Source organism: Colletotrichum chrysophilum (genome assembly GCF_026319265.1).
Source record: "Colletotrichum chrysophilum strain AFK26 chromosome Unknown scaffold_16, whole genome shotgun sequence".
NCBI classification, from domain to species: domain Eukaryota; kingdom Fungi; phylum Ascomycota; class Sordariomycetes; order Glomerellales; family Glomerellaceae; genus Colletotrichum; species Colletotrichum chrysophilum.
Window position 1 is genome coordinate 107,784 of NW_026517303.1, and position 25,574 is coordinate 133,357.

The following is a 25,574-nucleotide window of genomic DNA, read 5'->3' on the forward strand; positions in this document are numbered from 1 at the left end:
CCTTGACTGGTCCTACACGATTTCGCATGTCGAAGACGACGATACAAAGAGTCGGTCGGAAGCAGAGAGATGTAAGATAGATGCTGCAAGGAAGCTATGTGCATTCCTAGGAGACTTGGAGAGCTGTGATGAGATTGAGGAGCTGGTGTTGCTTGAAAAGGAAGCCTCTCCTTGGCTGAGTTGAGCATTTGGCAGAAACCCAGCAGACATTGAAGCTCGCAGCCTCTTTGGTTTAAGTTAGAGAGGGACACGTGGGGTGGCGTCTTTCAGCGTCACTATGCAGTATGTCTAATCATGATAATCAATATCTCCACTTATACTGAAAATGTCTTCAAAGTCTGCGATCTTTTGCAAGCGTTCATAAAAGTTGAAAAGCCAGATAGAATCACGACTGACTGACAGATGCAGCTGCTCAGGCTATCTTTGACAGTCTCTCAAGAGCTCCAGGCAATCAGCGGGGTACATGCAGCTACCTACATTGATAGCGGCATGTGCCAGCAAACCACAGGTACCCTTGCCCCTGCCACCACTCAATCGTCCCGGTGTCCAGCGTCGTTGACCTCTCACTGATCTAATCCACCCCACCAACACCAAGACCGACCGAACCCAGGCCCGGTCCCTAGCGTGGGCCTCCCAGCTTCCCGCCGTGCCTTTTGTCAACCACCTTTGAACCGCTGCATTATCCTTTCACAATTTTGAGGGGAAACACGTCGTAAACGGTCGGCGATAAATATCGCGACCTTCCTTGCAGTAAGTCCTTTCCTTCGTCAGTGCTGGTTGTTCCTTCCCTGGATCTCGACAGATCTTCAGAAGCATCCAAGTTGTCTGTCGCACTGCCCGCCAAGATTACTCACCGCATACGCAGACAAACGACCCGCCACGCCGCATCGCCTGAAGGACCCCGCCAAAGCTCATTGCTCTGCCGAACGAACGACTTGCGAAGACTTCCACACACCTCTCGATACCACAACTTTGCTCCCTGGCTCTGAAAATTCTTGGGCAATCACACACACCCACCGACATGACCCAGGCGGCATGATGGAATCCTCCATGTCATCCCCAGAGCGCCAGCTCTGCGATCGCCTCAGAGACCTGCCCAGGAGATGGAACTTCCAGTACGACGACAACGCCCACCATGACCTCCTCGACATCCTCTTCTGGTCATTAGCAGGCGGCGACCGCTACATGCCTCTCTTCTTTCCGTCCGGTCGGCCCTCCCACAACCACAAGCTCCACGACGCCCAGGGCGCAGTCGAAGGCGCCGAGTACACCGAAGCCGCCCGCGGCAAGCGATGCGGCCACATATTCAAGCCTGGAGAGGCCTCCTACTCGTGCCGAACCTGTAGTACAGACGACACCTGCGTTTTGTGCAGCCGATGCTTCGACTCGACAGACCACGCCGGTCACATGGTGCGCATCAGCATCTCGGTTGGAAACAGCGGCTGCTGCGACTGCGGTGACGACGAGGCTTGGAAGGTCCCCATGTTCTGCACGATCCACTCCGAGACCGACCCGGATAAGGCAGAGGGCAAGGGCAAGCAAGCGGCCGGCCTGCCGGAGGACCTGGTGCAGAGCATGCAGATGACAATCGGCCGTGTCTTTGACTACATTTGCGACGTCATATCGTGCTCGCCGGAGCAGCTCCGACAGGCCAAGACCCTGGACTCCATTCACGCCGATGAGGAGCTGTCGCGCCTGTCCCCAGAAACATACGGCGAGGGTCCTTCCGATCACACCGAGTATGCGCTGGTCCTCTGGAACGACGAGAAGCACACCGTGGAGGATGTGCAGAATCAGATTGCACGAGCCTGCAGGACCACAGAAGCTCAGGCCCTGGAGCGCGCCACCGAGACGGATCTCATTGGCAGAAGCATTCTCAAGCGGCTCGATGACCTTGATACCTTGCTCGAGATGGCCACGAAACTGGAGCACATCAAGGTCACCGTCACTATCCGGTCATCACGCGACACATTCCGAGAGCAGATGTGCGGCGCAATGATAGAGTGGCTCAGTGACATTTCGGGATGCAGTGTCGGATCGGACCATGCCATCTTGAGGCAGACCGTTTGTCAGGAGATGATGAAGCCTTGGAGGAAGGGCAGCCTCGGCACGCACGCTGTCGTGGGCAAAGACGGCATCTATGATGAAGAGCGATTCCTCAGAAACCTTGAGCAGTCCCAGACCTTCACGCAGCACGTACTTTTGCAAATGCAGCGCATAGCCGCTCAGCAGGCAGCGCGCGCCTTCGATGCTAGTGATGACGAAGATATCGACATGGGCAGAGGGAACGGCACTCCGGACAGCGACGCGGGTGACGACGACGACGACGATGATGAGATGGACGACGACGACATCATGATGGTGGATGTTCGGGCTGAAGCTCCCGGGGACATTGGCCTGGAATGGCGCGGAAACGACCAGGCGTTGGAGGAAGACGAAGCCACCATGGCCGGGTACCCGCCGCCTCCGCCTCCACCAGCACGGCGGGCCGCGCGGGACCGCGACCTGACGCCCTCAGATTCGGATACGGCCGAGCCTCTGATAGCCCCTGCCATCTACGCCAAGGCCAACCTTGAGATTCCCAAGACGCCGGGTCAAGGAGACAAGGTCCCCTCTCCTAAGCCGGGAAGGTACTGGCTCGAAACGCCGCCCGGATACATGAACCGGGAGAACGTCCCCCCCGCCGAGGACGTCTTCCAACGCGTTCGTCTTGATTGGCTCATCCTGTTTGATCTCCGCATGTGGAAGAAGGTCAGAAATGACCTGAGATCCCTCTACATATCGACAGTCGTCTCGATACCCGAATTCAAGCGTATTCTCGGTCTTCGCTTTTCCGGACTATACACCACCTTGGCGCAATTATACTTGATCGGTGACCGAGAGCCAGATCACTCCATCATAAACTTGTCGCTGCAAATGCTTACCACGCCGTCGATCACCGCTGAGATCGTGGAACGAGGCAACTTCATGACAAGTTTGCTCGCCATCTTTTACACATTTCTCACAACTAGGCAGGTGGGGTACCCCTGGGACGTCTCATCGAACGCCGTTCTCGCATTTGACTCGGGATCAGTGACCAACCGGCGGATGTATCACTTCTACCTGGACCTGAAATACCTGTTTGGTTCGCCCCATGTCCAGGAGAAGCTGCGTAGTGAGGAGCGCTACCTGTTGCAGTTCCTAGACCTCGTCAAGCTGCACCAAGGCATTGGTCCGAACGTTAGGGCGGTTGGGGAACACGTCGAGTACGAAACAGACAGCTGGATTACGGCGTCACTGGTCACAAGAGAGATCAACCGACTGGCTCGACAGTTGGCGGATGCCTTCAGAAACGTCCCCGAGAATGAAGCGCACCTCGTGGCTCAAGCAATCAGAATGACAGCCAAGGCCGTGATTCTGCACTCCGTTGGCGCGGAACGCCACCGTTTCAAGCAGGCAGAAATCAAAGATGAGGTCAAGTTCAAGACGCTGGGTGACTTCGAATTCGACAACGAGTCGTCTCGGTACGAGGTTGTCAAGTTCACCGTGGAGGAGGATCCAATCAGCTTTCACCACGCCCTGCACTACACGCTCTCCTGGCTTATCGAATGCGGAAAGTCTCTGCCTGCTTCGAGCATGAAGGCTCTCCTGAGCTTCACCACCCAAGATTTGAGGCTGCCACCGCGCACCATGGGTCGCAAGATGATGCCCAAACGAGACAACTCCCCTGAAGACAACCTCATGGCCACCTTTGACTACCCCCTCCGTGTTTGTGCTTGGCTCGCCCAAATCAAGGCCAACATGTGGGTGCGCAATGGCATCAGCCTTCGCCACCAAGCCGCCACGTATCGTGGAGTCAGCCAGAGAGATGTTTCACACCATCGTGACATTTTCCTGCTTCAAACTGCCATGGTAGTCGCCGATCCGAGTCGTGTTCTTGCGTCCATCATTGACCGGTTTGGTATGGAGAAATGGGTCAAGGGCTTCTTTGAGCAAAAGTCGGCGGCTCAGGATGACGTGCAGCATCTCGACGTGGTTGAAGACATGATCCACCTGCTGATTGTGCTTCTGAGCGACCGCACCTCTTTGATCGCCCCTGGGGATGAGCCCAATTCCAACATCCTTGCCATTCGCCGCGACCTCACCCACATTCTGTGTTTCAAGCCCCTCTCGTTCAATGAGATTAGCAACAAGTTGCCAGAAAAGTGGCAAGAACAAGAAGACTTCCATGCTGTCCTGGACGAGATGGCTTCATTCAAGCCCCCTGAAGGCGTGTCTGACGTTGGCACTTTCGAGCTGAAGCCTGAATTCGTAGAGCACATCGACCCATACATTGCTCACTACAACAAGAACCAGCGAGAGGAGTCTGAGCTGGCGTACCGCAAGAAGATGGCCATCAAGACCGGCAAGCCTGTGGAAGAGATCGTCTACGAGCCCAAGCTTCGACCCATCCCCTCAGGTCTGTTCAAGGACCTGGCCGCGTTCACCGGTACGGGCATGTTCGCGCAGATCGTTTACTACTCTTTGCTGTACCCGTTGGTTGCTGGCCGCCTCACACCAGGCGTCCCCAACACGCGCATCGAGACCTTCCTCCAGGTTGTTCTCCACCTCATCCTCATTGCCATCTCTGAAGACAAAGAGGACGAAAGTATCATGCCAGACGAATCGCACAGCTCCTTCATCTCCATCGCCTTGACGCGTACGGCCCGAAGCAACTTCATGCAAGAAGCACCCACTGCAAAGACAATTGTCTCTCTGCTTGACATGATGTCGACCAAGGAGGAGTTCAAGGCATGCCACTCCAAGATCGGTCTCATTCTCAAGCGAATGCGTCAGAAGCGCCCTCGCAATTTCGAGAACGCTTACATGCGATTGGGCGTCTCAGTCGACCGCATCGATACTGCCTCGCCAGCTACTAACTCGGCCGAGGAGGAGCGAGAGCGGAAGAAGAAGGCGGCACTCTCTCGCCAGGCCAAGGTCATGGCACAGTTTCAGCAGCAACAGAAGAGCTTCCTGGAGAACCAGGGCAACATCGACTGGGGTTCCGACCTCGAGGATGAGGATGAGGTCGAGCAAAACGTCGATCGAAAGAACAACTGGAAGTACCCTACAGGGACCTGCATCCTTTGCCAGGAGGACACGGACGACAGGCGACTCTATGGAACCTTTGCCCTCTTCAATGAAAGCATGGTTCTCAGGCAGACCGACTTGCAAGATCCTGATTTTGTGCGGGAGGCGTTCCATACCCCCTCTAACCTGGACCGATCTGCGGAGGATATCCGTCCCTTTGGAGTCGCCCACGAGAACCGCGAGGAAGTCGTCAAGGTCAATGCCAAGGGCGAGAAGTTTGCTGCGGAACGCCAGACGATTGGCAAGGGGTTCCCCTCAAACTTGTCCCGTCCTGGACCCGTCTCTACCGGCTGTGGGCATATGATGCACTTCAGCTGCTTCGAGATGTACTTTGACGCAACCAATCGCCGGCATCACCACCAGATCGCACGTCATCATCCAGAGAATCTTAGGAGACAGGAGTTCGTCTGCCCTCTGTGCAAAGCTCTCGGCAACGCGTTCCTGCCCATCATCTGGAAGGGCCAGGAAGAGTCATTCCCTGGTCCCTTGCAGTCCCAGCATATCTTCAGAGACTTCCTCGACACTCAGATGAAGTCAGGATACTACATCCTCGGCGCCAGCCGTCCTCCGGATGAAGTCCAAGCATCGTTTGCCAAGTACACTGATGGACATGTCACCAGCGCCTTGGCGGAGAAGGCGTCGCAGCTAGTTGACGAAGCTTGGTCGGCCGATGATTCGGGTCTCGACTCTGTTGTTGTCAACACGCCATTGACGAATGTGTTCCCGACAGCCACCACGCCAGTCTCGAACCGCCGATCGCTGCCGAGCAACAGCTCAACCATTGTCGGCGAATTGGTTCGGGTCTACCGCCGTCTTCGCGATACCATGTCGTCCAACGGTTTCGAGTCTCGCCACACCTACCCCGCTCGTGAGCTTAGAGAGAAGAACGAGCTGGTTTACAGTGACATCCTGGCCAAGCTGGTTGGCTTCTCAGTTTCTGCTGCAGAGATACAACAGCGAGGCACAGAGGCACAGTATGGCTTGACGTTGCTCGAGAAGATTCCTGAGCAAAGCCTCACGCACCTGCGCATCTTGGCTGAGACGGCAACCTCATACATCGCAACTGGCAGCCTCAAGGCAGGCGGTGATAACTTGATAGAGCAGGAGTTCCGCAAAAACAGCGAGCGCCAGCACGTGCAGCTTTTCGTCTCTCAATACTTTGGACAAGAGACGGAGACTGTGAGCCGACCGACCGACATCTACGCGCCGTTGTTGGGACAAGACCCCTTCATCTTCTTTTCGGAGTGCGTGTTTGGTCTGATTCCTGCCCAAAACTTTGACATCACCCACATTCTACGACTATGCTACCTCGCAGAAATTGTCAAGGTTGTCTACCACATGGGTCGCAACATTCAAGTTTCCACCTGGGTCGGTCATCTTCTGAATAAGTCCACGCAAGATCCGGCGCTGAAGAACTTTGCCGAATTCTGCCTTGCAATCACCAAGGTCCGCATGGAGATCAACGTGTCTTCCCACGAGATGCCCAAAGACCTGGGCGAGAACCGCGGGTTCAGCCAGCCCGAGTTGGACAACTTGGAGGGCTACTACACCTTTGTCAAGAAGTACGCCTTGACTTTCTTGAGGAAGAGCATCGTTCTTCTTTACGTCAAGTACGGCGTCGACTTTAACAGCCACGTCTCTCCCCAACCCGATGCGGACGAGCTGGAACGTCTGACCGAAGCCCTCCGCGTCCCGACGTTCGATGAAATGTGTGCCGCGGTCACTGACCACGGCCCATCCTGCGGCTGGCCAGCTTCGACCATGGGTCTGGTCAGCGGCTGGATCCGGCACCAGATCATGTGGCCTGGAGATTTTGACGGCAACCTTCCGAATACCGCTCTGATCAGCCACCCCGGCATATTCGAGCTGGTGGGACTGCCCAAGAACTACGATGCCCTCATAGAAGAGGCCACCAAGCGCAAGTGCCCCACGACCGGCAAGGACGTTTCCGACCCCATGATCTGCCTGCTCTGTGGTGCAGTCTTCTGCGGCCAGGCGGTCTGCTGCCTCAAGGAGGAGACGTCATCCGGAGACCGCGAGCCCCAGAGGGTTGGCGGCTCGCAGCAACATATGCGAAAGTGAGTAACCACATTGTTGACCCCTCGCAAATTCCTTACTGACTGAAATCGCGTCCAGGTGTCAAAAGAACATTGGCTTGTTCCTCAACATTCGCAAATGCTGCATCTTTTACCTCTTCCGCCTCTCGGGCTCCTTCAGCAGCGCCCCCTACATTGACAAGTACGGCGAGACGGATCTCGGACTGCGCCATGGCCGCCAGCTGTACCTTAACCAGAAGCGCTACGACTCGATGCTGAGAAACACGTTCCTCAGCCACGGCATCCCCAGCTTCATCAGCAGGAAGCTGGAAGCGGAGATCAACAACGGAGGGTGGGAGACGATTTGAGAGGCGGAGGTCAACTGTTCGTATGTACAAACGATTGAGTTCTGAAAGGAAGAAAGGGGCCCGACTTTCGCGAGGTTGGGCAATGAACGGAGAGAGAGGGACGGAGTACATTGGTGGCTAGAGTTATTTTCCCTCCAGTGATAGCCCATTTAGTGGATAGACTTTTGCGCATCTCCATCTGCTGCGATTCGGTTGCGCGTTGTTGGGGGCGGGACACGCAAGGAGTTTTCACGGCGGTCGGCCAAATTGTTTTGATCATCACATCATGGTACCTTAGATCACATAGCACATTGCATCTTGATGCGAAGAAGAAAGCTTTTCCCCTCAAATTCTAGGTCCTGACCCGAGCAGACATCTCCTTTTCCCGTGGTATCAAATGTAGGTAATAATAGTAGTAAATGCTGGGACTTTTTGAGTCTCAAGTATATTGTTGCGCCCTTCACACAGCATCAGTCATTCTTCACGTCCCGCCCATCTCCATGTCTTCTTCCTGCTTTATCGGCGGTTCCGTGCTGCTCGCTTCGTCGACCTTGTCCGCCTCCGCGTGCCCATTCGTCAAAACAGCATCAGCGGCGGCAGCATCACTGCCGTTGGCGACCACCCGCCTGAAAATCCGAATAGACCCGTCCTGGCCCGCGCTGACCATGTTGTTCCCGTGGACATCGACCCAGAAGCAGACGCTTCCCTTGCCGTCCCGGTCCTGTCGGTGCGCGGGCATCCTCTGGACGACTTCCTTGGTGACTACGTCCCAAAGGAGAATCTCGCCGTCCTCGCTCGCCGACGCGATAAAGGCCCCCTCGTCAGGCACGATGCCGAAGCATCCCCCGATGGCGAACTTGTTGTTCGCGTGGCCCTGGTACGTCTTCAGGACGGCGCCCGAGACGTAGTCCCACAGGCGGATGCTGTTGTCGAGGTTGAAGGCGAGGACGAAGCGGCCGTTGGGCGAGAAGCAGACGGAGGTGACGGCGGGGTTGTCTTCGTGGACGAGGGTGCGCAGGCATTGGCCTGTGTATGTATCCCAGATACGGCTGTCACCCTTCGTTAGTGTCTCATCCAAGGGGAAGGGGGGGGGGGGGTGCTCTGCTCACATCAGTCCGTCGGTTGAACAACTGACGACCAAGGTCCCGTCGCAGCAAAAGTCGATTCCGCTCACGGGGTCACTGTGCGCGGGCAAACTCCTCATCAGCCTCCCCGCCCTCACGTCCCACAGGAAGACAGCCTCGTCGTAGCTCCCGCTCGCGAGGATGTTGCCCTTGGGCGAGAAGGCCAGGCAGTGCACGTAGTTGTGGTGCCCCAGCAGCGGCGGCATCGGCCTGTGGCTGCTGCCCTCCTTGGCCAGGACGCCGCCCATGCCTTTGGCTGTGACCTTGGGCCGGCCCGTGACCCTGTCCCACAGCCGGATCGCCTTGTCGTCGCTGCCGGACGCGAGGGTGCCGCTGTCGGGGCTCCACGCCACGCAGCTCACACCCGCCATGTGGCCCACCAGCGTGTCCATGTGCTTTCCCGTGTCCGCGTCCCAGATCTTGAGCGTGCCGTCCGCCGAGGCCGACGCGATCCACCTGCCGTCGGGCGATATCCGCACCTGCGACACGGGCTTGCCGTTGTGGCCGCTCAGCACGCGCGTCTCGCGGTAAGTCGGCCGCACGGGACCCTTGCGTGCCGGTGTCGCGGGGGTGACTGCGCCTCCCGTCGTGACTTCAGCGTCCTCCTCTGCGCCAGGCGAGAGTCGTAGTCTGCAGTCGACATTGTCTGCGAGGCTCCGCGAGGATGACGAGCCGCGGGACGTGGAGGCGGGCGTCGGAGAGCGCGAGGGTGATGCGGTCGGGGAGCGGGGTGAGCGGGAGCGAGAGCGCGAGGAGCGGGAGTAGTACGCCCCGTTGAGCTCGTCGTCGCTTGGGGACCTGCTAGGCGTCATGCTAGGACGGGCTCGCTGGGTGGACAGGCGGCGGCGGTGGGTTGTCTTTGTGCGCTTTGCGGCGACGGAGGCAGCCAGCTCGTCGCCGGTGACCGTCAGCTCGTCGGGGGAGCTGTAGCGGGGGGTTGCTGTCTGGTCGAGGAGTTTGCGACGTTTCGGGGGCGGTTCGGGGAGGGGTGTGGAGACTGCTGGGGAGTTGAGGTCTGGCATTTTCCTGGGACCGTCCGCGGTCGTCGCGTCGATCTTGTTGGGTCGGGGAAGCCGCAGGTTGTGAAACTTCGATATGTCGGTATCGAAGGCAAGAAGGGGAAAGTAGGAGGAACTGTCGGGCGGCGAGGGAAAGAGGCCAGGACAAGGCTGAAAGTGACGATGGACATGAACTTTTGGAAGCAGCAGCAAGGAGCAGCAGCAGGGAGCAGGGGGCCTGACGTTTGGCGGTAAAGCGCACTGCACTCACTGTCAGCCTCGTCCCACCGCACGGATCGCCAGAGGGTCGCTGGGGGACGCTAGAAACAATTCAGCGGGTCTGGAATGCTGCAGTGACACTGCGGCTACCGATTGGTCAATGGGCGTTTTGCTGGTGGAGCGGCGCCGTTGAGGTGCACGTAAAAACGGGGCCCTCCCGAACCCCCGGCCGGCTGCCGACGGAGGAGAGAGTTCACGGCGCAACGTCATTTTTGGAGAGTCAGTCTGAGCGATGGGCGATGGCTTCGTCTCATCTTATTCAAGTTCAAACCTGAGGCTATGATCATGAAGCTTGGCCGTTTTGAAGAGTTTTCACTCAATTTGCATTGCTGCGGAACATTCGGCGCACCTTTGACCGCACCGCATCCGTCCATGCCTCAATGCAACCAGATCTAACCGCCCTCATCATCACCACGCCCATCAGCCCAGCTTCTTAAAAAAACACTAGCTAGCCCCATCCATCCTACCACACCCACACTCACCCCGCTACCACCGCCAAGATGGAGAGCCCGTACGAATCCGCCCAGCTTCTCAGGCAACACAGCTCACCCGCATCCCAACACATCCAGATGCAATCCCTCAGCAGCCTCAACAGCGTCAAGATGGACAATCCAAATGACCTCCGCCTCCTGACCTTGAACTGCTGGGGTCTGAAGTACATCTCCACCCTCCGCGCTGCTCGCCTCGAAGCGATCGGCCGGCGCATCCTCTCCCTCCCAAAACCGCCAAACATCGTCTGTCTGCAAGAGTGCTGGGTCACAGCCGACTTCGAATCCATCCGCCACACCCTCGCCCCCATCCTCCCGCATGCAAAGTTCTACTACTCGGGCCCCTTTGGCGGCGGCCTCGCCATCCTCTCGCGATGGCCCATCGTCGAGTCCTCCATGCACCGGTACCCTCTCAACGGGCGTCCCACCGCCTTCTGGCGCGGCGACTGGTACGTCGGCAAGGGCATCGCATGCGCCCAGATCCGCATCCCCGTCGCCGCCGGCGAAGACGACATCGCCACCACCAGAGAGCAGACGCTGAGCATCTTCAACACGCACACCCACTCCCCTTACACCGAGAACCAGCCTGGCGACAGCTACCTCGCCCACCGCCTCGCCCAGGCCTGGGAGATGTCCAAACTCTGCCGCGGCGCCGCGGAGAAGGGTCATCTCGTCCTCGCCATGGGCGACTTCAACATGCGGCCTCTCAGCCTTCCCCACCGCATCATCACCGCCCACGCCCCCGTCCGCGACGTCTGGCGCGAGCTGCACCCGGACTCGTCCCTCGGCGCCGTGGAGGACCCACTCGAGAAAGCCCGCGGCCGCCCGGCGCCCACCGCGGACTTCAACCTCCACGAGAACGGCGCAACCTCGGACGGGCCCTTCAACACCTGGCGCTGGCCCAAGCACCTCCAAAAGAAGCTCGGCGAGGGAAAGCAGCCCGTCGTCATGCCCCCAGACACGATTGATCTCAAAGGCAAGCGACTGGATTACATCTTCTTCGGCGCGCCCACAGATCCAAACGGCGGGGAGTGGGTCATCAAGGAGGCGGAAGTCGGCATGGTAGAGCCTCATCCCACCCTGGGCTGTTCCCTGAGCGACCACTTCGCCGTCGAGGCGACGCTGTCATATCACCCTACCAGGATCCGCAGAGATCCCAGGCTGTCCGCCAGGCTGTCCATCCAGCTTGAACCCTACCTCCTGCAGAGCCTGTCCCTTTCCGATGCTGAGTACGACAGTATTCTGTCCACGGTGCGTGAGTACGTCACGCGTGAGGAGAAGCAGCGTTTTAACAGGGGTATGCACTTCGCTTTCTGGTTCACTGTTCTTTGGGTCTGTCTTATAGGCGTGTGGTGGAGTAAGCACAACGCTGTGGCTTTCATTCTGATGCTCTTTAGCAGCTTCGGTTTGGTCGCGGGTGTTATCGATGGCCTGTTGTCATTGCTATTCTTCAACACAGAGTTGAGGGCCCTCAAGGAGTTCGAATGGGAAATGAAAAATGCCAAGGGTCAAGCTCTTTGGAAATCTGGGAGGGCCTCAGGGATGGAAAAGCCTATGTGAGCGGCAACCCCCAGAATAGTGTCGATGGCGATGATGGGAGAGCCTGTATATACACGATAATGTTTATGTCTTATTTCTATCCAATACCTCTGGTTCGTTTACCTCATCAAACGCCATTACACCACTAGCCACCTCAGTTTAAAATGTTTGAGCCGGTTGCAGGCTTTCAATCTGCGAAGGGTACGCGAACGTTTCGCCCTGTAATACGGCATGGTATGGTTCAGCGTCATACTGTGCAGGAGCCGGCCGGAGCCTGCTTCGAGGCTTGCGCCACGAGTAGCCCAGAAACGCCGTTTGCTTCCTCAGCTGCATCACTTCATATTTCGTGTCCGGGTCCCTGAGCAGCATGTCTCTGGGTCGCTTGCGTTCCTTTTGACCATACTTCCTGACGTACTCTTTCAAGCCATTCTTCCCATCGTAACTTAGCCTTGAGAAACATTCGTCAATGTCGCGATCGATTTGCTTGAGCCGCGTTGAGTCGTAAGGCTGCTTGATGGCATTCATTACAAAAACGACGTGTTCTTCTCTGTAATCACAGGCCGCAAGAGATCTCCTTAGTTTAAGCCAGATTCGGTCGGGGATGGCCTCGTTCCCGTCTACTACATCTTGACCATCAGAGCTTGATGACTCGGACCAGTCACTGATGGGCTCGTCTTCTTCGAAATAACGGGTGTCGAGGTCGCCGCGGATGAGGGGCAGCCACTGTGGCGTTCGTTCACGCAATTGAGACCATTTGATCCCTCGAAACCACGGATGTCTCTTGATATCAGAAGCATCGTTCGGAAACACGTACTGGCGCCGGATGAGACCTTGGTCGCGATACTGCGGAGACGAAAGACGGTGATGCTTCTCCAGAAGCAAGCGGTTAATCAGATCTTTACATGCGTCTGATACTGGAGGTTCTTCGGGAAAAGCCAAGGGTCCCTTGAAATTCTGTCCACAGTTAGTAATAGCAGGTTTTCAGCAGTCCGTATTACTCACGGTGATGTTCTTCTTGGTGTACTGGCGACCCTTATCAGAGATGAATGGCGTATACCCGTAAAGGCATTCATAAAGAATGATTCCGATGCTCCACTAGTCGCATCTGCCATCGTACCTCTCACCCATGACGACTTCTGGAGCCATGTACTGGCTGGTGCCCACAACGGAGCGAGCATGCGACCGGCGCGTGGCAGTGGCTCTCCAGTTGAGAAGATCATCGACCAGAAGGCAGTCTGAGGAACCACGTGGACGATTATTTCCGTTCCTGTTCTCCTGCCCCAATCGCTCCCTGAGGAGTAGCTTGCTGCCTTGGACAACTTGGAAAGGAGGCTCGTGTCGTGTAAAGTTCAGCTGGCATGAGCTCTGCTTTTGTGCTGGATCCGAATTTGACTTTCGGTCTTCATAGTCTCCGTTGAGGGCGAATGTCTGTTTCGAGAGCAGCCCTTGTCGTTGCCATCTGTAGTACGAAGTGTCGTGAGACCAATGGTCGTCGAACGCAAGGCCGAAATCTGAGATCTTGAGATGACCGTCAGCGCCAATGAGAAAGTTGTCGGGCTTCACATCCCGATGAATGCAACCTAGCCTGTGCGCTTCCTCAACACAGAGTATCATCTCGGCAATATAAAACCGTGTCCGTGACTCGCTGAGCACTTTTTCTCGAATCAGCAAGCCTAGGAAGTCGCCCCCAGGCATGTAGTCCATGACAAGATAGAGATTCGCCATGTCTTGGAAGCTGAATAGCAAGGGGACAATCCTGGCGGATAGTTCTTGGTTAGAAAAAAAAAACACCAATAGCAAGAGGCAAGCTCACCATTCGGAATCTGAGGCGGCGACCAAAAAGTCTCTTTCCGCCCGCAAGTGACCTTCTTGGCAGCTTCGAATCATGTCCGACTTTCGAATAATCTTCATGGCGTACACCTCATTGTACTTTCTTCGGACGTACTTATCTCGAACGATCTTTCGGACGAGCTTCACGACACCAAAGCTACCCTTACCGAGGATACTCATGGTCTTGAAGTCATCAACGCATAATCCAAGGGGATGCCCATGCTTGCTGTTTCCCGATGCCTTCGTTGACCATGTGGACAAGATCGACCTGCAGCCCTGAGCTTTGTCGACTCTTTGCTTGCGGAGATTGCTAGACTCTTCCTAGAAGCACAAGTCCATCTGCTGCTGAACCTCCGTGTTGGATAGATGCGAGTGGTTCAAGTGGTGCCGGAGCGCCCAGACACGCTGTCGACGCTGCTCGAGTGGCCCCCTGTGCGCACCACGAGGAGAAAGAATCTCTTCCTAGTAGCTCTCCAAGTAGATCTTGGCTGCGGCGACCTTCTCGATGGTTCGAACCCTCTCAACGTCAACTGGCTGGAGCGGGGGAGCCTCGTCTTCTTGCGATCGCTGCGATCGCTGTGAGGTCTCTTCGGCGGCCGCGAGCCTGCGAGGGCTCTGGTCGCGGTCACCGTTCATCCGGATCGGGACCTTTATATTCTGGATCAAGCGAGAGAAACTGCTGCTGCCGCTTGATCTGGGTCCTGCCTTAACGTCAGCGTCCACCTCGACGTGTTACTCATCTGGCACGGCTGTACCTGCAGAGGAGATACTGAGCTTGGCCCAGCCCTGGATCTTGCGGATCATTGTCCCGTTCTCATGGCGAAGTTTCATCGGGTGGTTTGCCTTGGCGTGGACGGGACTCAGATGGACAGATGGAAGCGGTGCGGTGTACAGCGGAGTGCTGCTGGAACGGCGAGGGGAGGCTTCCATGGCGACGATTGGGTAACTGGCGTGATGTATAAGTTTGCTGATAAACGATCTGTATGAATGACGTAGAGTCCAAAAAGAGAGACGGAAAGCCGACCAGCGATGGGTGCTTGATCTGGCGATGTGTCTGTGGACGTTGATGTTTCCCGGGTTTCAGAGCAAAAGGAAGACGACAAGATAAGTATTCCAGCCACGTTCAGCAAATGACACTCAGCAAGGGATTGGCTTCCGGCAGGGGCAATGTCGTCACTCCTTCTGGTGGCAAGAGGCATGTTTCCACGGCAACTGGCCACCTGCCGAAGCATCACGAGACGGATGGAGCAGCAGGTCCGGGACTAAAATGGAAACAGTAAGGAAATCTTTTCGTTAGGAAACCGAAACTAAGTACAGACCGACCGGAAGAAACCATAACCGGTGCGAAAATTCCTACAACGGAAACTCTTTTGTGGTACGCCAACCAATGCAGTGTAAGTCCTCGCCTCGTCATCCCATCCAACAAAATCTGCTTCCCGCAAAGTGATGATTGCAGATCTTCACAGATAGCCACAGGTCGGAGACTCTCCATTGCGGCACGGCGCAAGCATATGCTCGCAATCCCGCGAACACACATCATTATAAGGGATAGTCATCGTCTGGACGCCGGTGCCCAGCTAGTCCAAGCCATCTTCGTGGTAGACATGCCAGGCAAGTATGTGTACAGTAGGGCACCCTCAGTCGGCGTCTCTTCGCCGAAGGCGGGCATATCGTCAAGACATTTACTTGATCTCAAGGAGCTTGACGTCGAAGGTCAGGGTGCTGTTGGCGGGAATGCCAGGCAGGCCCTTGGAGCCGTAGGCAAGGTGAGCGGGGATGGTCAGACGACGCTCGCCGCCAATAGTCATGCCGAGGATACCGACATCCCAGCCCTTAATGACCTGGCCCTTGCCGGCCTTGAAGGAGAAAGGCTTGCCCTTCTTGTTGGCTGCAGGCAGAGTTAGCATAGCGAAAATTGAAGGATCGTTATCATCTGTGCTTACCATCGAACACCTTGCCATCGTCGAGCTTGCCAATGTAGCGAACACCGACGGTATCGCCGTTCTTGACGGCGCGGCCAGAGCCGACCTTGCGGTCGTCAATGGTGACGCCCTGGACGACCTTGACGCCGACCTTGCCAGCCTGCTTCGCCTTCTCAGCGGAGCCGGTAGGGCCCTGCTCGAGGTTCTTGGCGAACTGGACCTTCTTGTCGGACTTGGGGGTGGACTTCTCCTCGGCGGCGACGGCCTCGCCCTTGTTGTTCTTGAGCTTCTTCTTGTCCTTCTTGGACAGCTTGGACTCGTCCTTGCTCTCGGCGATCAGGTCGTCGAGGCTCTCGGCGGCGCGCTTGTTCTTGCCCTTCTTGGTCTCGACCAGCTTGGGGGCCTCCTCGTCGTCGGAGTCGACCTCCATGACGCGGGGGTCGGCGGTGTCGTCGAGGTCATCGCTGTCCTCGTCAGAGACCTCGCCCATGGCGTACTCGAGCTCATCGGGGGAGAGGTCGTACTCGCCGTCCTCGTCGTCCTCGTCCTCGCTGTCGGAGCCCTCCTCGGCATCGATAACGTAGTTGCCGGTCAGGTGGACAGTGTGGGTACCAGAGACGACGAAGAAGACCTTCTCGCCCTCGGTGACGGTGATGTCAAGAGGCTGCTGGTAGTTCTGTAACATTGTTAGCGGGGTCCTCGAAGGCGTCTGTGGGTTGTGGCGCAACTTACGCGCTCGGTGTCGAGAGTGCAGATGACAAAGTTCTCGAGGTCGAGACCGTCCTCGTCGTCGCTGTCCTCCTCGCTCTCCTCATCCTCGTCGTCGTCGGAAGCCTTGGCCTTGCCCTTCTTGCTCTTGCCGTTGGGCTTGGCATCGTCCATCTCCTCGTCAGAGTCCTCCTCTTCTTGGGCAGCCTCGATCAGCTTCTTGAGGGCGTCGGCCTGCTTCTGCTTCTTGGACTTGGCGGGGTCGCTGGGGCCGCCGTTGGGCTCGTCGTCATCATCAGAGTCCTCGTCATCGTCGTTGGCGGCGATCAGAGCCTTCATGTACTCCTCGTCAATCTCATCATCACCATCCTCCTCGAGGTCGTCGCCGAAGCGCTGCTTGACCAGGCGGAGGGTAGAGCGGGGGACAGCAGGGATGTTTCCGTCGTTGTCAGCCTCAGGCGCCTCGGTAGGGTCAATGGCGGCCATGGTGATGCGGAACTGCAATTGCACAATCAGTCACTGTCGTGAGGCGAATGCGCCGGGCGCGAGTAGCAGTCCAGCAGCGATTCGCGCGCTGGCGCACCCCAGGCTGGGAGCCCAGAGGCGAGGAAGATACTTACAGTGGCAGGGAAGTCGGGAGAAGCGGGAATGAGGACATCGCCAGGAGGGATCTCCAGACCGTAGAGAGCGACAGGCTGGGCCATTTTGCCGGTGTGTGAAGTGTTGCGTTAAAAGAAGTGAAAAGGATGCCGCGTTCGGACTTGTACTGGGAATAATTAAAACGTCAAAGGAGTCAAAGGACCGTTGACTTGAGAATGTCTTGTTTGGGTATCGAGGGAATTGGGGGGGGGGGGGGAGAGATGAGAGATGCAGTGGAGGGAGAGAGAGGTTGTACAGAGAAGGTGAGGTCCAGGTAGAAGAGCTTTTGCCTGAAATTTTTTTTCCTCATCGACGCCTGCCCGGGACCTTTTTTTTTTTTCTGGCGTCGACCCCACCGCCCAAGGCACTAGCGCCGCCTTATCGGTCTTATCCTGTCATAGCAACAGCTGCACAACGACGACCTTGACAGGGAAGCTGCGTCCGGGGAAAGAACTGCATAGGACCCTTGCTCAAGAAAAAAAAAAGATGGACTCCAGTTGCACAATTGCGGACGGTGAGGATGGTGATGGAGCCACCGAGAAGCATCCGCGCACACCGCTCTGTTCTTCCTCCCGCTGCCTCGGCGCGATCCAGCGCAGTTGACATGGGTCTTGGATAACGTCTGAGACCCGCTCTGATGCGATTTATTGGGAGTCTGGCCCGCCGTTGCACGTTGCAGAGGCAGGACATCCGGACTGGAATGCACATCATCTTCACGTCTCGCAAAGACTGTCATACATCTCGAGAGATGAGGATAAATGGCAGGATATCTGATGATACCTTGACCTTTTTCAAGAAGAATTCTTCCCTCTAAAAATCTGCCAAAACCGATTTTTAATAAAGGCTCTGAAAAGAAACTGGGTCTTCAAAACCAACGTGAACCCGCCGTTACAGAAGTAGGACTCGAATGCACACCATCTTGACCACGTCTCGCAAGGCCTGTTATAGATGCTCTGTCTCGAAATTATTTGACGGATGAGGATATCTCTCCAGTGACAATTTGCGAAAGGAAAGATACTAGGAAAAGACAAGCTGTCTTAACAACTCCGTCACACAGCTCACATCTCATCCCCTTCTCGATCACACGCCCTTCGCCTTGCCTGGCCTCACGAACCAAGCCTTGACAACCTGCCACACAACACCCAAAAAGTACACCGTCTGCCCCTCCCCGTAGAACTGCCCGCGATCACCAACATCCGCCATCGAACACGCAATCTCAGCCACCGGCCCCGGGAAGTGCTTGCTGTTCCTCCTCGCATACGCCGCGACGAGGTCGTTCCCATTCGTGATCCCACCTATTCCTCATCATCAGCAAAGCCTCAAAAAAAAAAAAAAAACAAGAGATGCAAAACAAAACTCACCACCACTCCAGAGATTCCCATCCTGAACCCACCGATACCTCTCCCCCGAGAACTTCGTCCCGGGATACTTCTTCCTCAGCAGGTCCTGCACCCCCCTCGGCCCGCACACCGTCCTCCCCTCCAACAAGCCCGCCGCGCCGCACAGGAAGACACCCGTACACACGCTCAGTACATCCGTCTCCTCCCTCTCCGCGTGAGCCCTCAGGAACCCCAGCACGTCCTCCTCCCACTTGCCCCCCGGATCCGGCCCGGGGACGAGCAAGATGTCGAGCCGGCCGGGCTGCACGTCCGGATGGGCAATGTCGTGCGTCGGCGCGATCCGCAGATTCGACGTGATGGGAAGCAACTTCGTCTCAGAGGCGGACGGAGAATAGCCCGCGGAGGTGATGTACGATATCTCCACGCTGGGCGCCAGGTCCCGCATGTGCTTCGGCAGGAGGTCCATCGACTCCAGGTCGAGGTACTCCCTGGACATCATGTGGAAGATGTCGATGCAGGACAGGTCGAGGAGTTGGACCTCTCCCGGCACAAAGACGCCGATCCTGACGACGTTCGTGTTCGCCATGCTGGGACGCTCTGATATTCAATGTCTAGTTGTCTGTGGAGGTTAGCGACGAATAACCAAAGTATTCAGATGTCTCACCTGATCTACCCGTAAGCTGGAAACTCGAGTTGAAAAGCCTCTACCGGTCAGCTCTAGAAACCACATGCAAAGGACCACCGTCGTCTCTTGTATCGTATTTAATGCCGCGACAGCCTCGCTCGACCACCTCACGCCAACCCGACGGCCCTTGTGGCTCCGGACGACGACGGAGTAGCCCCGTCTCCGGCCCCATCCTCGGCCGGCTCTTACGGCCTCTCAACACCGTTGTGAGAATGGGCCGGCCGCCGTTGGCTGCAGGCGGGGAAGCTGATTGGCCATGGCATGACCAACTTCCGAGAGGCGTCGGGTACTGGCGGTCATACAATACTCGACTGTCGTGCTGACATCCGCTGGGCTTAAGCATACCAAAGCCGACGACACGCGGCCTCCAAGTCGACGTCTATCGTCCGGACGGGCTGATGCTGGTTACGTGTTCAGCCTCTCATCCACAGAAACGACCCAGCCGCAGCAGCTGACGAATCTGCAATTATCAAGCACGACGACACACACGAAGGCCACATACACACTGAACAGCGAAGGGAGAAATGTCTACAAATTCACATCATTCGTATTGTTGGTGGCAACTGTCTTCCTATTGACCACTCCCCGATCCACGTTCTAGCGTTGCCATGATCATGAATCGTTCTATGTACACACAATTAAATATTATAGGACTCGTCCATTAATGGGTTCCCGGGATTCTGTGTGTCGGCCTCCCATCTGTTGGTTGTGAGGAACCCACTCTCAGCTGTTCCTGCCGGGCTCGTCCTGTCCCCAGCGGATGCGTCGTCTTTGTCACCCTCTTGGCATCTTTCTGCCTCTGGTGGTTTGAACATTGTCATGCTGGCGTGGATATGTCCTACTCCGTTCGTTCCACTCCGTCTTCCGTATAAGCGAATGCACTTGGACGGCTCTCTCGCTCGTCAAGTTCCTGCGTGTTGCTCCGAGAACTCCGGTTTGAGGCCCCATGAATCCCCAATATCTCTAGAATGCCGATACCATGCCATGCCATGCATATCAAGAATGCCCTCATCTATTTACACATGAGGCTTCTCAGAGCCCCAACGTCTTCAAACACGTTAAATCGAGTTAAAAACCGCCGTTTGGTGGGTCTTGCTAGAATTGGGCTGTGCGTCGAATCGAAGGAAAAAATAAAAGGAGCCAACGCCGCCTATGCCAAGGAGCGCGGTCCAGTCGAAAGGTAGGTAAATGATAACAGTGAAGGGAATATAATTGTCGTTACGCCATTTCGTCTGCTGAAAGTGATTTCGCCCTTTGTCGGGTGACCTTTTTGCTGACCGAGTACACCAGGTCCAGCGTCCAGAAATGGCACAGCTGGGCCTGGGCGCAGGGGATGGCTCCGTAAATGGGAGCCACCAAGGGAACCATGGCGTAGTCGATAAAGTTCTTCTTGACGCTGCGGTAAGAGAAGTTCATGCCGTCGGAAAGACCGGCTTCGGACATCTCGCGCTGGCGGGACTTGACGCAGATGCGGTGGAAGCTCTCGTACAGGAACAGGTAGAGTGCAATCTCCATGAAGCCGAGAGTGCGCAGAACGTTGCAAATGTCAAAGATCCAGCGGAGGTGAGCGACCTCCTCACTGCCCTCGGTGACCCAGACGTACAAAGTGGAAGCGACGACGAGGATGGTCATCTGCAGCGGCAGGAAGTGGGCCTCGAACAGACGGTGGAAGAGGTAGACGATGCGTTCCCAGTTAGGGGCCTGGAGAGTGTCGTGCGTGACATCGGAGAAGATGCCGCTCTCACGGGGTTGCTCGGGGTTCTCCTGGTCAAGAGGGGCCTCGGGGACGTAAACATCAGAGGCGTCGCCGAGAGAGGTGTGCAGAGGGCGGAAAGCGCGAGAGGTGTGCTTGCGCTCTTGCCAGAGCTCGACGACCTTGCGGAGAGCGTATCCGGAATCCAGAGCACCCCACATGTGTCTCATAGCCTGCTTGTACCGGGCCTGCATATCCGAGTAGAGTCCGCGCAGACCCTTGGAGCCGTTGCCGCAAACGTTGCTCTGGCTGACGGGGCTGAGCACGGTTCGGACCGTCAAGTTTCCGTTGAGTGCGAAAAAACACTTCAGGTACATGTGCAAATCCTCACCGATAGCCTCGTTGTCGCAGTCCCAGCCACCGACGCGGTCGACAAGATCCAAGGGAACAGAGTAGACGGACGTGGGAGGCGCAATGGTCGAGCCGCCGTACAATCCAGACATGCCACCGGCACCCCAGAGGATGTCGGCAACACGGACAATGGCGGGAACGGCGTGGGCATTGCGGTCGAAGATGATTGGGGCCGAGTAAAGGGTGGTCTTTGCTGTTTCGGGGTATGATAGGTGCATGGTGGTAAGCAGGGCGAAGTAGTTGGCCGAGAGGTGGCTGTCGGCTGTAGATACCCCACGTTTTGGTCAGCGAATCATTCTACACGCGCAAACATTGGAAACATTGACTGCGGCAGAATCTCTGATTCTGACAAGCGCACGTACCGTCAATTCCTGTAATGATCACATCCTTGCGGGCGGTCATTGAGTATTTTTGGCTCAACTTGCGGGCAGCCCATGCCACGTTGCTTCCCTTTCCGGCGGACTCCCCTGGGATGTCGGAAGGGTGAACAGTGTAGTCGATGCCGCGGAACTTCTTGACGAATTCTTGGATGAGAGACATGGCCTTGAGCTCGACGTTGGGCTCACGCTGCTCCATGCCCAGGTAAACCTAGAGGGGTCCGAGTTAGCGGTTGGACGCATGATTCGGGGCGCGCGTCGTCCAAAGCCGGAGAAAAAGTTTGCCGTGGTTGCGAGTGCTCGACCGGTGGATAGAAGACAACATGTGCAGAAATGGACTTACGTCGTAGCAGCTGCGAGCCTGAGGGTGCGAGGCAAGGACCTCAAGGGTCTCCTTCAGCGTGTCCATCTCCTCCTTGTAGTTGGGAATGATGATGGCGTGAATGACGCGGTCAGGTTCGCCATCGGCGTCGGTGTAGAGCTCGGGCTCGGTGTCGCCAGCTTCGCTACTGGAGGCGGAGCAGCCGTGGGATGAGGTCAACGTCTCGGAGCTGGACAGGGAGGTGGAAGAGCCGCGACGGCGATGAGAGAACTTGTAATCCCTCAGGGTCTTGTTGCGAGCGATCTTCTTGAGGCTGCGGGTCATGTCGAAGACGGCGTAGCAGCATCGGATAGGGAAGGCGAAGACGAGGATGTGAATAAACAGGCAGTAGTATGCGAAGATGACGGTCCAGTAGCCGGCGCCCTTGAACGTCGGCGTGATGGCGCTAAGGCTGTCCTGATGCATATAATTGTAACCTTGTGCCGAAGCAGCTGATTCTTTCGAGATAACCCAGTAACTGAGAGACAGCAGGGCCAGCATGGCCAAGCCGCCTGCACGGCGCGAGGCCCAGGCGAAGAGGGACATTGTCGATGACCGACTGAAGCTATGGGTTGTAGATGGAGGCGGCGCGATACCAGCGATAGGGGCGTCGTCGACGGAAGAGCGACAGAGAGGTGAGTCGTCGACGGCAGAAAGGCGACTGCGAGGTGTCTAATCTGTCGAGGCTTGGATAGGGAATGTGCGAAGCCCGGTTTAGGTTGCTCGAGGGAGGGCGAGACCAACAGCTGCACAAGCAACGGACGGATGAGGGAGAGGAACGGAGGGGGGAAGGAGGGAGTCAAGACCAAGAAGCAGTCGAATGGAGCCCTCTTACCCAGCAGGTCGGACAGCGGTCTCTCGCACGCGCGCTCTCTCTCTCTCTCTCGTCACGTAGGAGGAGGAGTGGTTGGAGTAGTGCAGGTGGGAGGGTTGGCAGAGGGGAGGGGAGGGGAGGAAGAGAGAGGAAGAGGAAAAAAGGGAGGGACTGGAGAAAAATTAGAGTGCGTCTTGTCGGATGATATTCACGAGGAGAGAAGTGCAAGCTAATGGATACGGGACGGGACAGAGAAGGAGAAGGAGGGAAAGAAGTGCAAGGTTAGGTTGAGAGAGTGGATGATTTTCTTGGTTAGGACAGGACAGAGCCAGAGCAGAGAGCAGGCCAGAGGACGGGACTGTGACATGGAGTGTGGTGTGGACACTCGCGCGCACACGGTACAAGTGAATCGAGGCCGTCGGCGGGACAGGGGAAAGGGGGGGGCGGCAGCAGCACTTGTTGATTCTTGGGGGGGAGTTGAAGGTACTGATGGAGATGGGAGCTGGGAGCTTCGTGCGTGTTGTATTGGACCAGACGAGACCTGGAGGCCAGGCATGTACCGGGAAGCGGGTAAGGCTCAGAAAAGGTACTTATTTTATGCAAGTGCGCGCCAGCGTCAGAGCCAGAAGCAGGCCTGAAGCAGCCGCACTTGTTTTGGGGGGCCAGCCGGAGGTGGAAGTACCCTCGCCAGCTTTGAACTCTGAAAAGATACATCAACACATACTCTGTACACTTACCTCATCCACACCGGGAGGTACCTACCTCGATGGAAACACTACCCATAGAGGTTATGCAGCTGTAGGAAGCAGATCGAAGCAGTGAACAGCACCTGCGCCAGCCAAAACATGAGCCAAAGCACTCAAGCAAGACGACAAGACGACACAAGACAAGCAGCAGCAGCAGCACAGCAAAGACTGCGGACGCAGGACTGCTCTGGAGTGGGCGAGGAAGGGGGGCAAGGAGCGTCTGGATTGGCGAGACGACAAACAAGGGGCCAACCCAGCAGCGGTGATGGCAGCCGTAACAGACTGGGGTCCAAACTGGAGCAATGGGGCCAGTCGAGCTACCAGGATATGCCTATGAGCTCAGAGGAGAGAAACCTCGATAGAAGCGATGGGCAACGAGATGGGCGATGGGCCAGTGTGGCATTGGCTGGGCTGGTCTGGTCCTGAATGGGGGATTGATTGGACTGTCGATTGGGACTTGCTGCTGGGAGGGCATCCCATTGGCCTGTCACCGCCGAGCCTGAGAGAGGCCCCAGACAAAATGGGGATGGGTGGTGCCGCCGTGCGTGCTCTGGCTAGCGCATCTCTTGCCCGCCTTCTCTCACATCTGTGGTGGGCGGGCTGCCTCTGCCACCGCTGCTGGTGCTGGTGCTGGTGCTGCCGCTGCTACACTACTGCTGCTGTCTGTCGTGCGGGTGCTTCTGCAGATTTGATGCTGCTCACCACAGTCTCCCGCCTCGACAATTGCGTTAGCGCGAAGTGGGGCATTGGTTCGCAGATGACAGGGGTGGCACGGTCGCGACAGGGTTGGGTTGCCTTGGGAATTTTCTGCGCCTGCACTGAATCGCCCCGCGGGAAATGAGCAATGAGAAATTACCGGCTAAGCGGCCACGCTTGCACCGCCGCACTGTGTACTTGCTGTCCAGCACCTCATCAGTCTGCTCTGCTGTTGGAAGCGGCAGTCACCTCCAGCTCTGCGTGGTTGCCTGCTGTAGACAGACTCTCGACACTGCCTCACTCTCCGCTCTGCGCCCACAATTCCCTCTCGACCGCTGCGGAATGTCTCCTTTCGCCTGCCATGGCGTTCGCAATGCTGATGCCCAGAGAAGCTTCAAACCTTTCTAGCTCACTCCTACACTCTCAACTCTTCCTGCTCTTGTCCCTTTGCCCAGCCACGCGGGGCCATCAACAAGTACCTTCACTTGCTCCATGGCTTTAAGTTACGGACAAGCACAGCAGCAAAGCCAAGCTAGACAGCTCCCCAAATCGAGACACATCGTAACACGCATCGCGCGGGTTCCCCTTCAGGTATATTGCTGACCGCTGCCGTAGATTCGTCTGCTGCGCTCTCTCGTCGTCGCCCGTCGTCGCCCGTCCTCGTTGCTTGCGAGTCGCTACCCGTCGGGCAATGGCTCAGCCGCACTTGGCAGCTACTGCTGTCTTCTTTCCGCGCCCGACTGTCCAAGACTCTGTTCTGTGGTCTGTTCCATCAGCGCTGTCTTGTTCTCTGCTGTTCTGGCCGTCCGCATTCAGATGCCAACAAACCGTGCCTTGCCTGGGCAGACAGGCAAGAATTTGGAAAGTGCTCGCACAGTGCGGTCATTTCCGCATCCTCCAAGCGGCGTCAAAACAACAAGAAAAGAAAAAAGAAAAAGACAGGGCCTTTGGGGCCAAGGACCGCTTTCTGCCTGTGCTAGGTTTCTACCTGGGTACCTACTTTTACCAAGCACCTACGCTAAGAACGCTAAGCTGCTGTAGGGTCGCTCCTCCCGCTCTGACGGACTGGGCTGGCTCTGGGTCGCCCAAACGGCATCCCCTTTGGGGGATTTGGAAAGAAAATAGTACCTTCCCCACTAACAAATTTGCGATGCATCGCCTGGGGACGCCACAGTGTTGTGTCCACCGCCCAAGACTTTTGTGCAAGGCACCTGCATGCCCCACGGCAACCAGGTCTCCCCTACGGCTCCCCACTACACCAAATGCTGACCGGCCCAGCTCTGTCGAGGTCCGTCTTCTCGGTTGTCTCGTCAGGGCCCGGAGAACAAAGGAGGATGGGACCTCATTGCTCGAGTGCCCATTATTGTGTCCAACTGATGGCAGCTTGGCGGCCAAAAGCCGACGGGAATAGGAGGAATTGGCTTTGCGGAGA

The 25,574-nt window shown here is 56.7% G+C and overlaps 8 protein-coding genes across 8 annotated transcripts; 2 read left to right on the plus strand and 6 right to left on the minus strand.

Moving 5' to 3' along the window:
* Nucleotides 1–1,038: 1,038 nt before the first annotated feature.
* On the plus strand, nucleotides 1,039–7,513 carry COL26b_003000 (uncharacterized protein; the record flags this gene model as incomplete). The annotated part of the gene is made up of 2 exons (XM_053175906.1): nucleotides 1,039–7,187; nucleotides 7,246–7,513. The coding sequence occupies 2 exons, from the start codon at nucleotides 1,039–1,041 to the stop codon at nucleotides 7,511–7,513; spliced, it is 6,417 nt and encodes a 2,138-aa protein (XP_053040073.1).
* Nucleotides 7,514–7,973: 460 nt separating this feature from the next.
* COL26b_003001 (uncharacterized protein) lies at nucleotides 7,974–9,638 on the minus strand (the record flags this gene model as incomplete). Its single annotated transcript, XM_053175907.1, has 2 exons — nucleotides 7,974–8,541; nucleotides 8,602–9,638. 2 exons carry the CDS (start codon nucleotides 9,636–9,638, stop codon nucleotides 7,974–7,976), a joined length of 1,605 nt encoding a protein of 534 aa, XP_053040074.1.
* Nucleotides 9,639–10,393: 755 nt separating this feature from the next.
* On the plus strand, nucleotides 10,394–11,941 carry COL26b_003002 (uncharacterized protein; the record flags this gene model as incomplete). The annotated part of the gene is made up of 1 exon (XM_053175908.1): nucleotides 10,394–11,941. One exon carries the CDS (start codon nucleotides 10,394–10,396, stop codon nucleotides 11,939–11,941), a length of 1,548 nt encoding a protein of 515 aa, XP_053040075.1.
* A 1,074-nt stretch (nucleotides 11,942–13,015) lies between these two features.
* On the minus strand, nucleotides 13,016–13,930 carry COL26b_003003 (uncharacterized protein; the record flags this gene model as incomplete). Its single annotated transcript, XM_053175909.1, has 2 exons — nucleotides 13,016–13,676; nucleotides 13,734–13,930. 2 exons carry the CDS (start codon nucleotides 13,928–13,930, stop codon nucleotides 13,016–13,018), a joined length of 858 nt encoding a protein of 285 aa, XP_053040076.1.
* A 282-nt stretch (nucleotides 13,931–14,212) lies between these two features.
* On the minus strand, nucleotides 14,213–14,680 carry COL26b_003004 (uncharacterized protein; the record flags this gene model as incomplete). The annotated part of the gene is made up of 2 exons (XM_053175910.1): nucleotides 14,213–14,451; nucleotides 14,506–14,680. The coding sequence occupies 2 exons, from the start codon at nucleotides 14,678–14,680 to the stop codon at nucleotides 14,213–14,215; spliced, it is 414 nt and encodes a 137-aa protein (XP_053040077.1).
* A 752-nt stretch (nucleotides 14,681–15,432) lies between these two features.
* Nucleotides 15,433–17,084, minus strand: FPR4 (peptidylprolyl isomerase fpr4; the record flags this gene model as incomplete). Its single annotated transcript, XM_053175911.1, has 4 exons — nucleotides 15,433–15,638; nucleotides 15,694–16,348; nucleotides 16,405–16,878; nucleotides 17,001–17,084. 4 exons carry the CDS (start codon nucleotides 17,082–17,084, stop codon nucleotides 15,433–15,435), a joined length of 1,419 nt encoding a protein of 472 aa, XP_053040078.1.
* A 1,015-nt stretch (nucleotides 17,085–18,099) lies between these two features.
* Nucleotides 18,100–18,945, minus strand: COL26b_003006 (uncharacterized protein; the record flags this gene model as incomplete). The annotated part of the gene is made up of 2 exons (XM_053175912.1): nucleotides 18,100–18,314; nucleotides 18,381–18,945. The coding sequence occupies 2 exons, from the start codon at nucleotides 18,943–18,945 to the stop codon at nucleotides 18,100–18,102; spliced, it is 780 nt and encodes a 259-aa protein (XP_053040079.1).
* Nucleotides 18,946–20,262: 1,317 nt separating this feature from the next.
* Nucleotides 20,263–22,432, minus strand: COL26b_003007 (uncharacterized protein; the record flags this gene model as incomplete). The annotated part of the gene is made up of 3 exons (XM_053175913.1): nucleotides 20,263–21,410; nucleotides 21,511–21,736; nucleotides 21,869–22,432. 3 exons carry the CDS (start codon nucleotides 22,430–22,432, stop codon nucleotides 20,263–20,265), a joined length of 1,938 nt encoding a protein of 645 aa, XP_053040080.1.
* Between the last annotated feature and the right edge of the window lie 3,142 nt (nucleotides 22,433–25,574).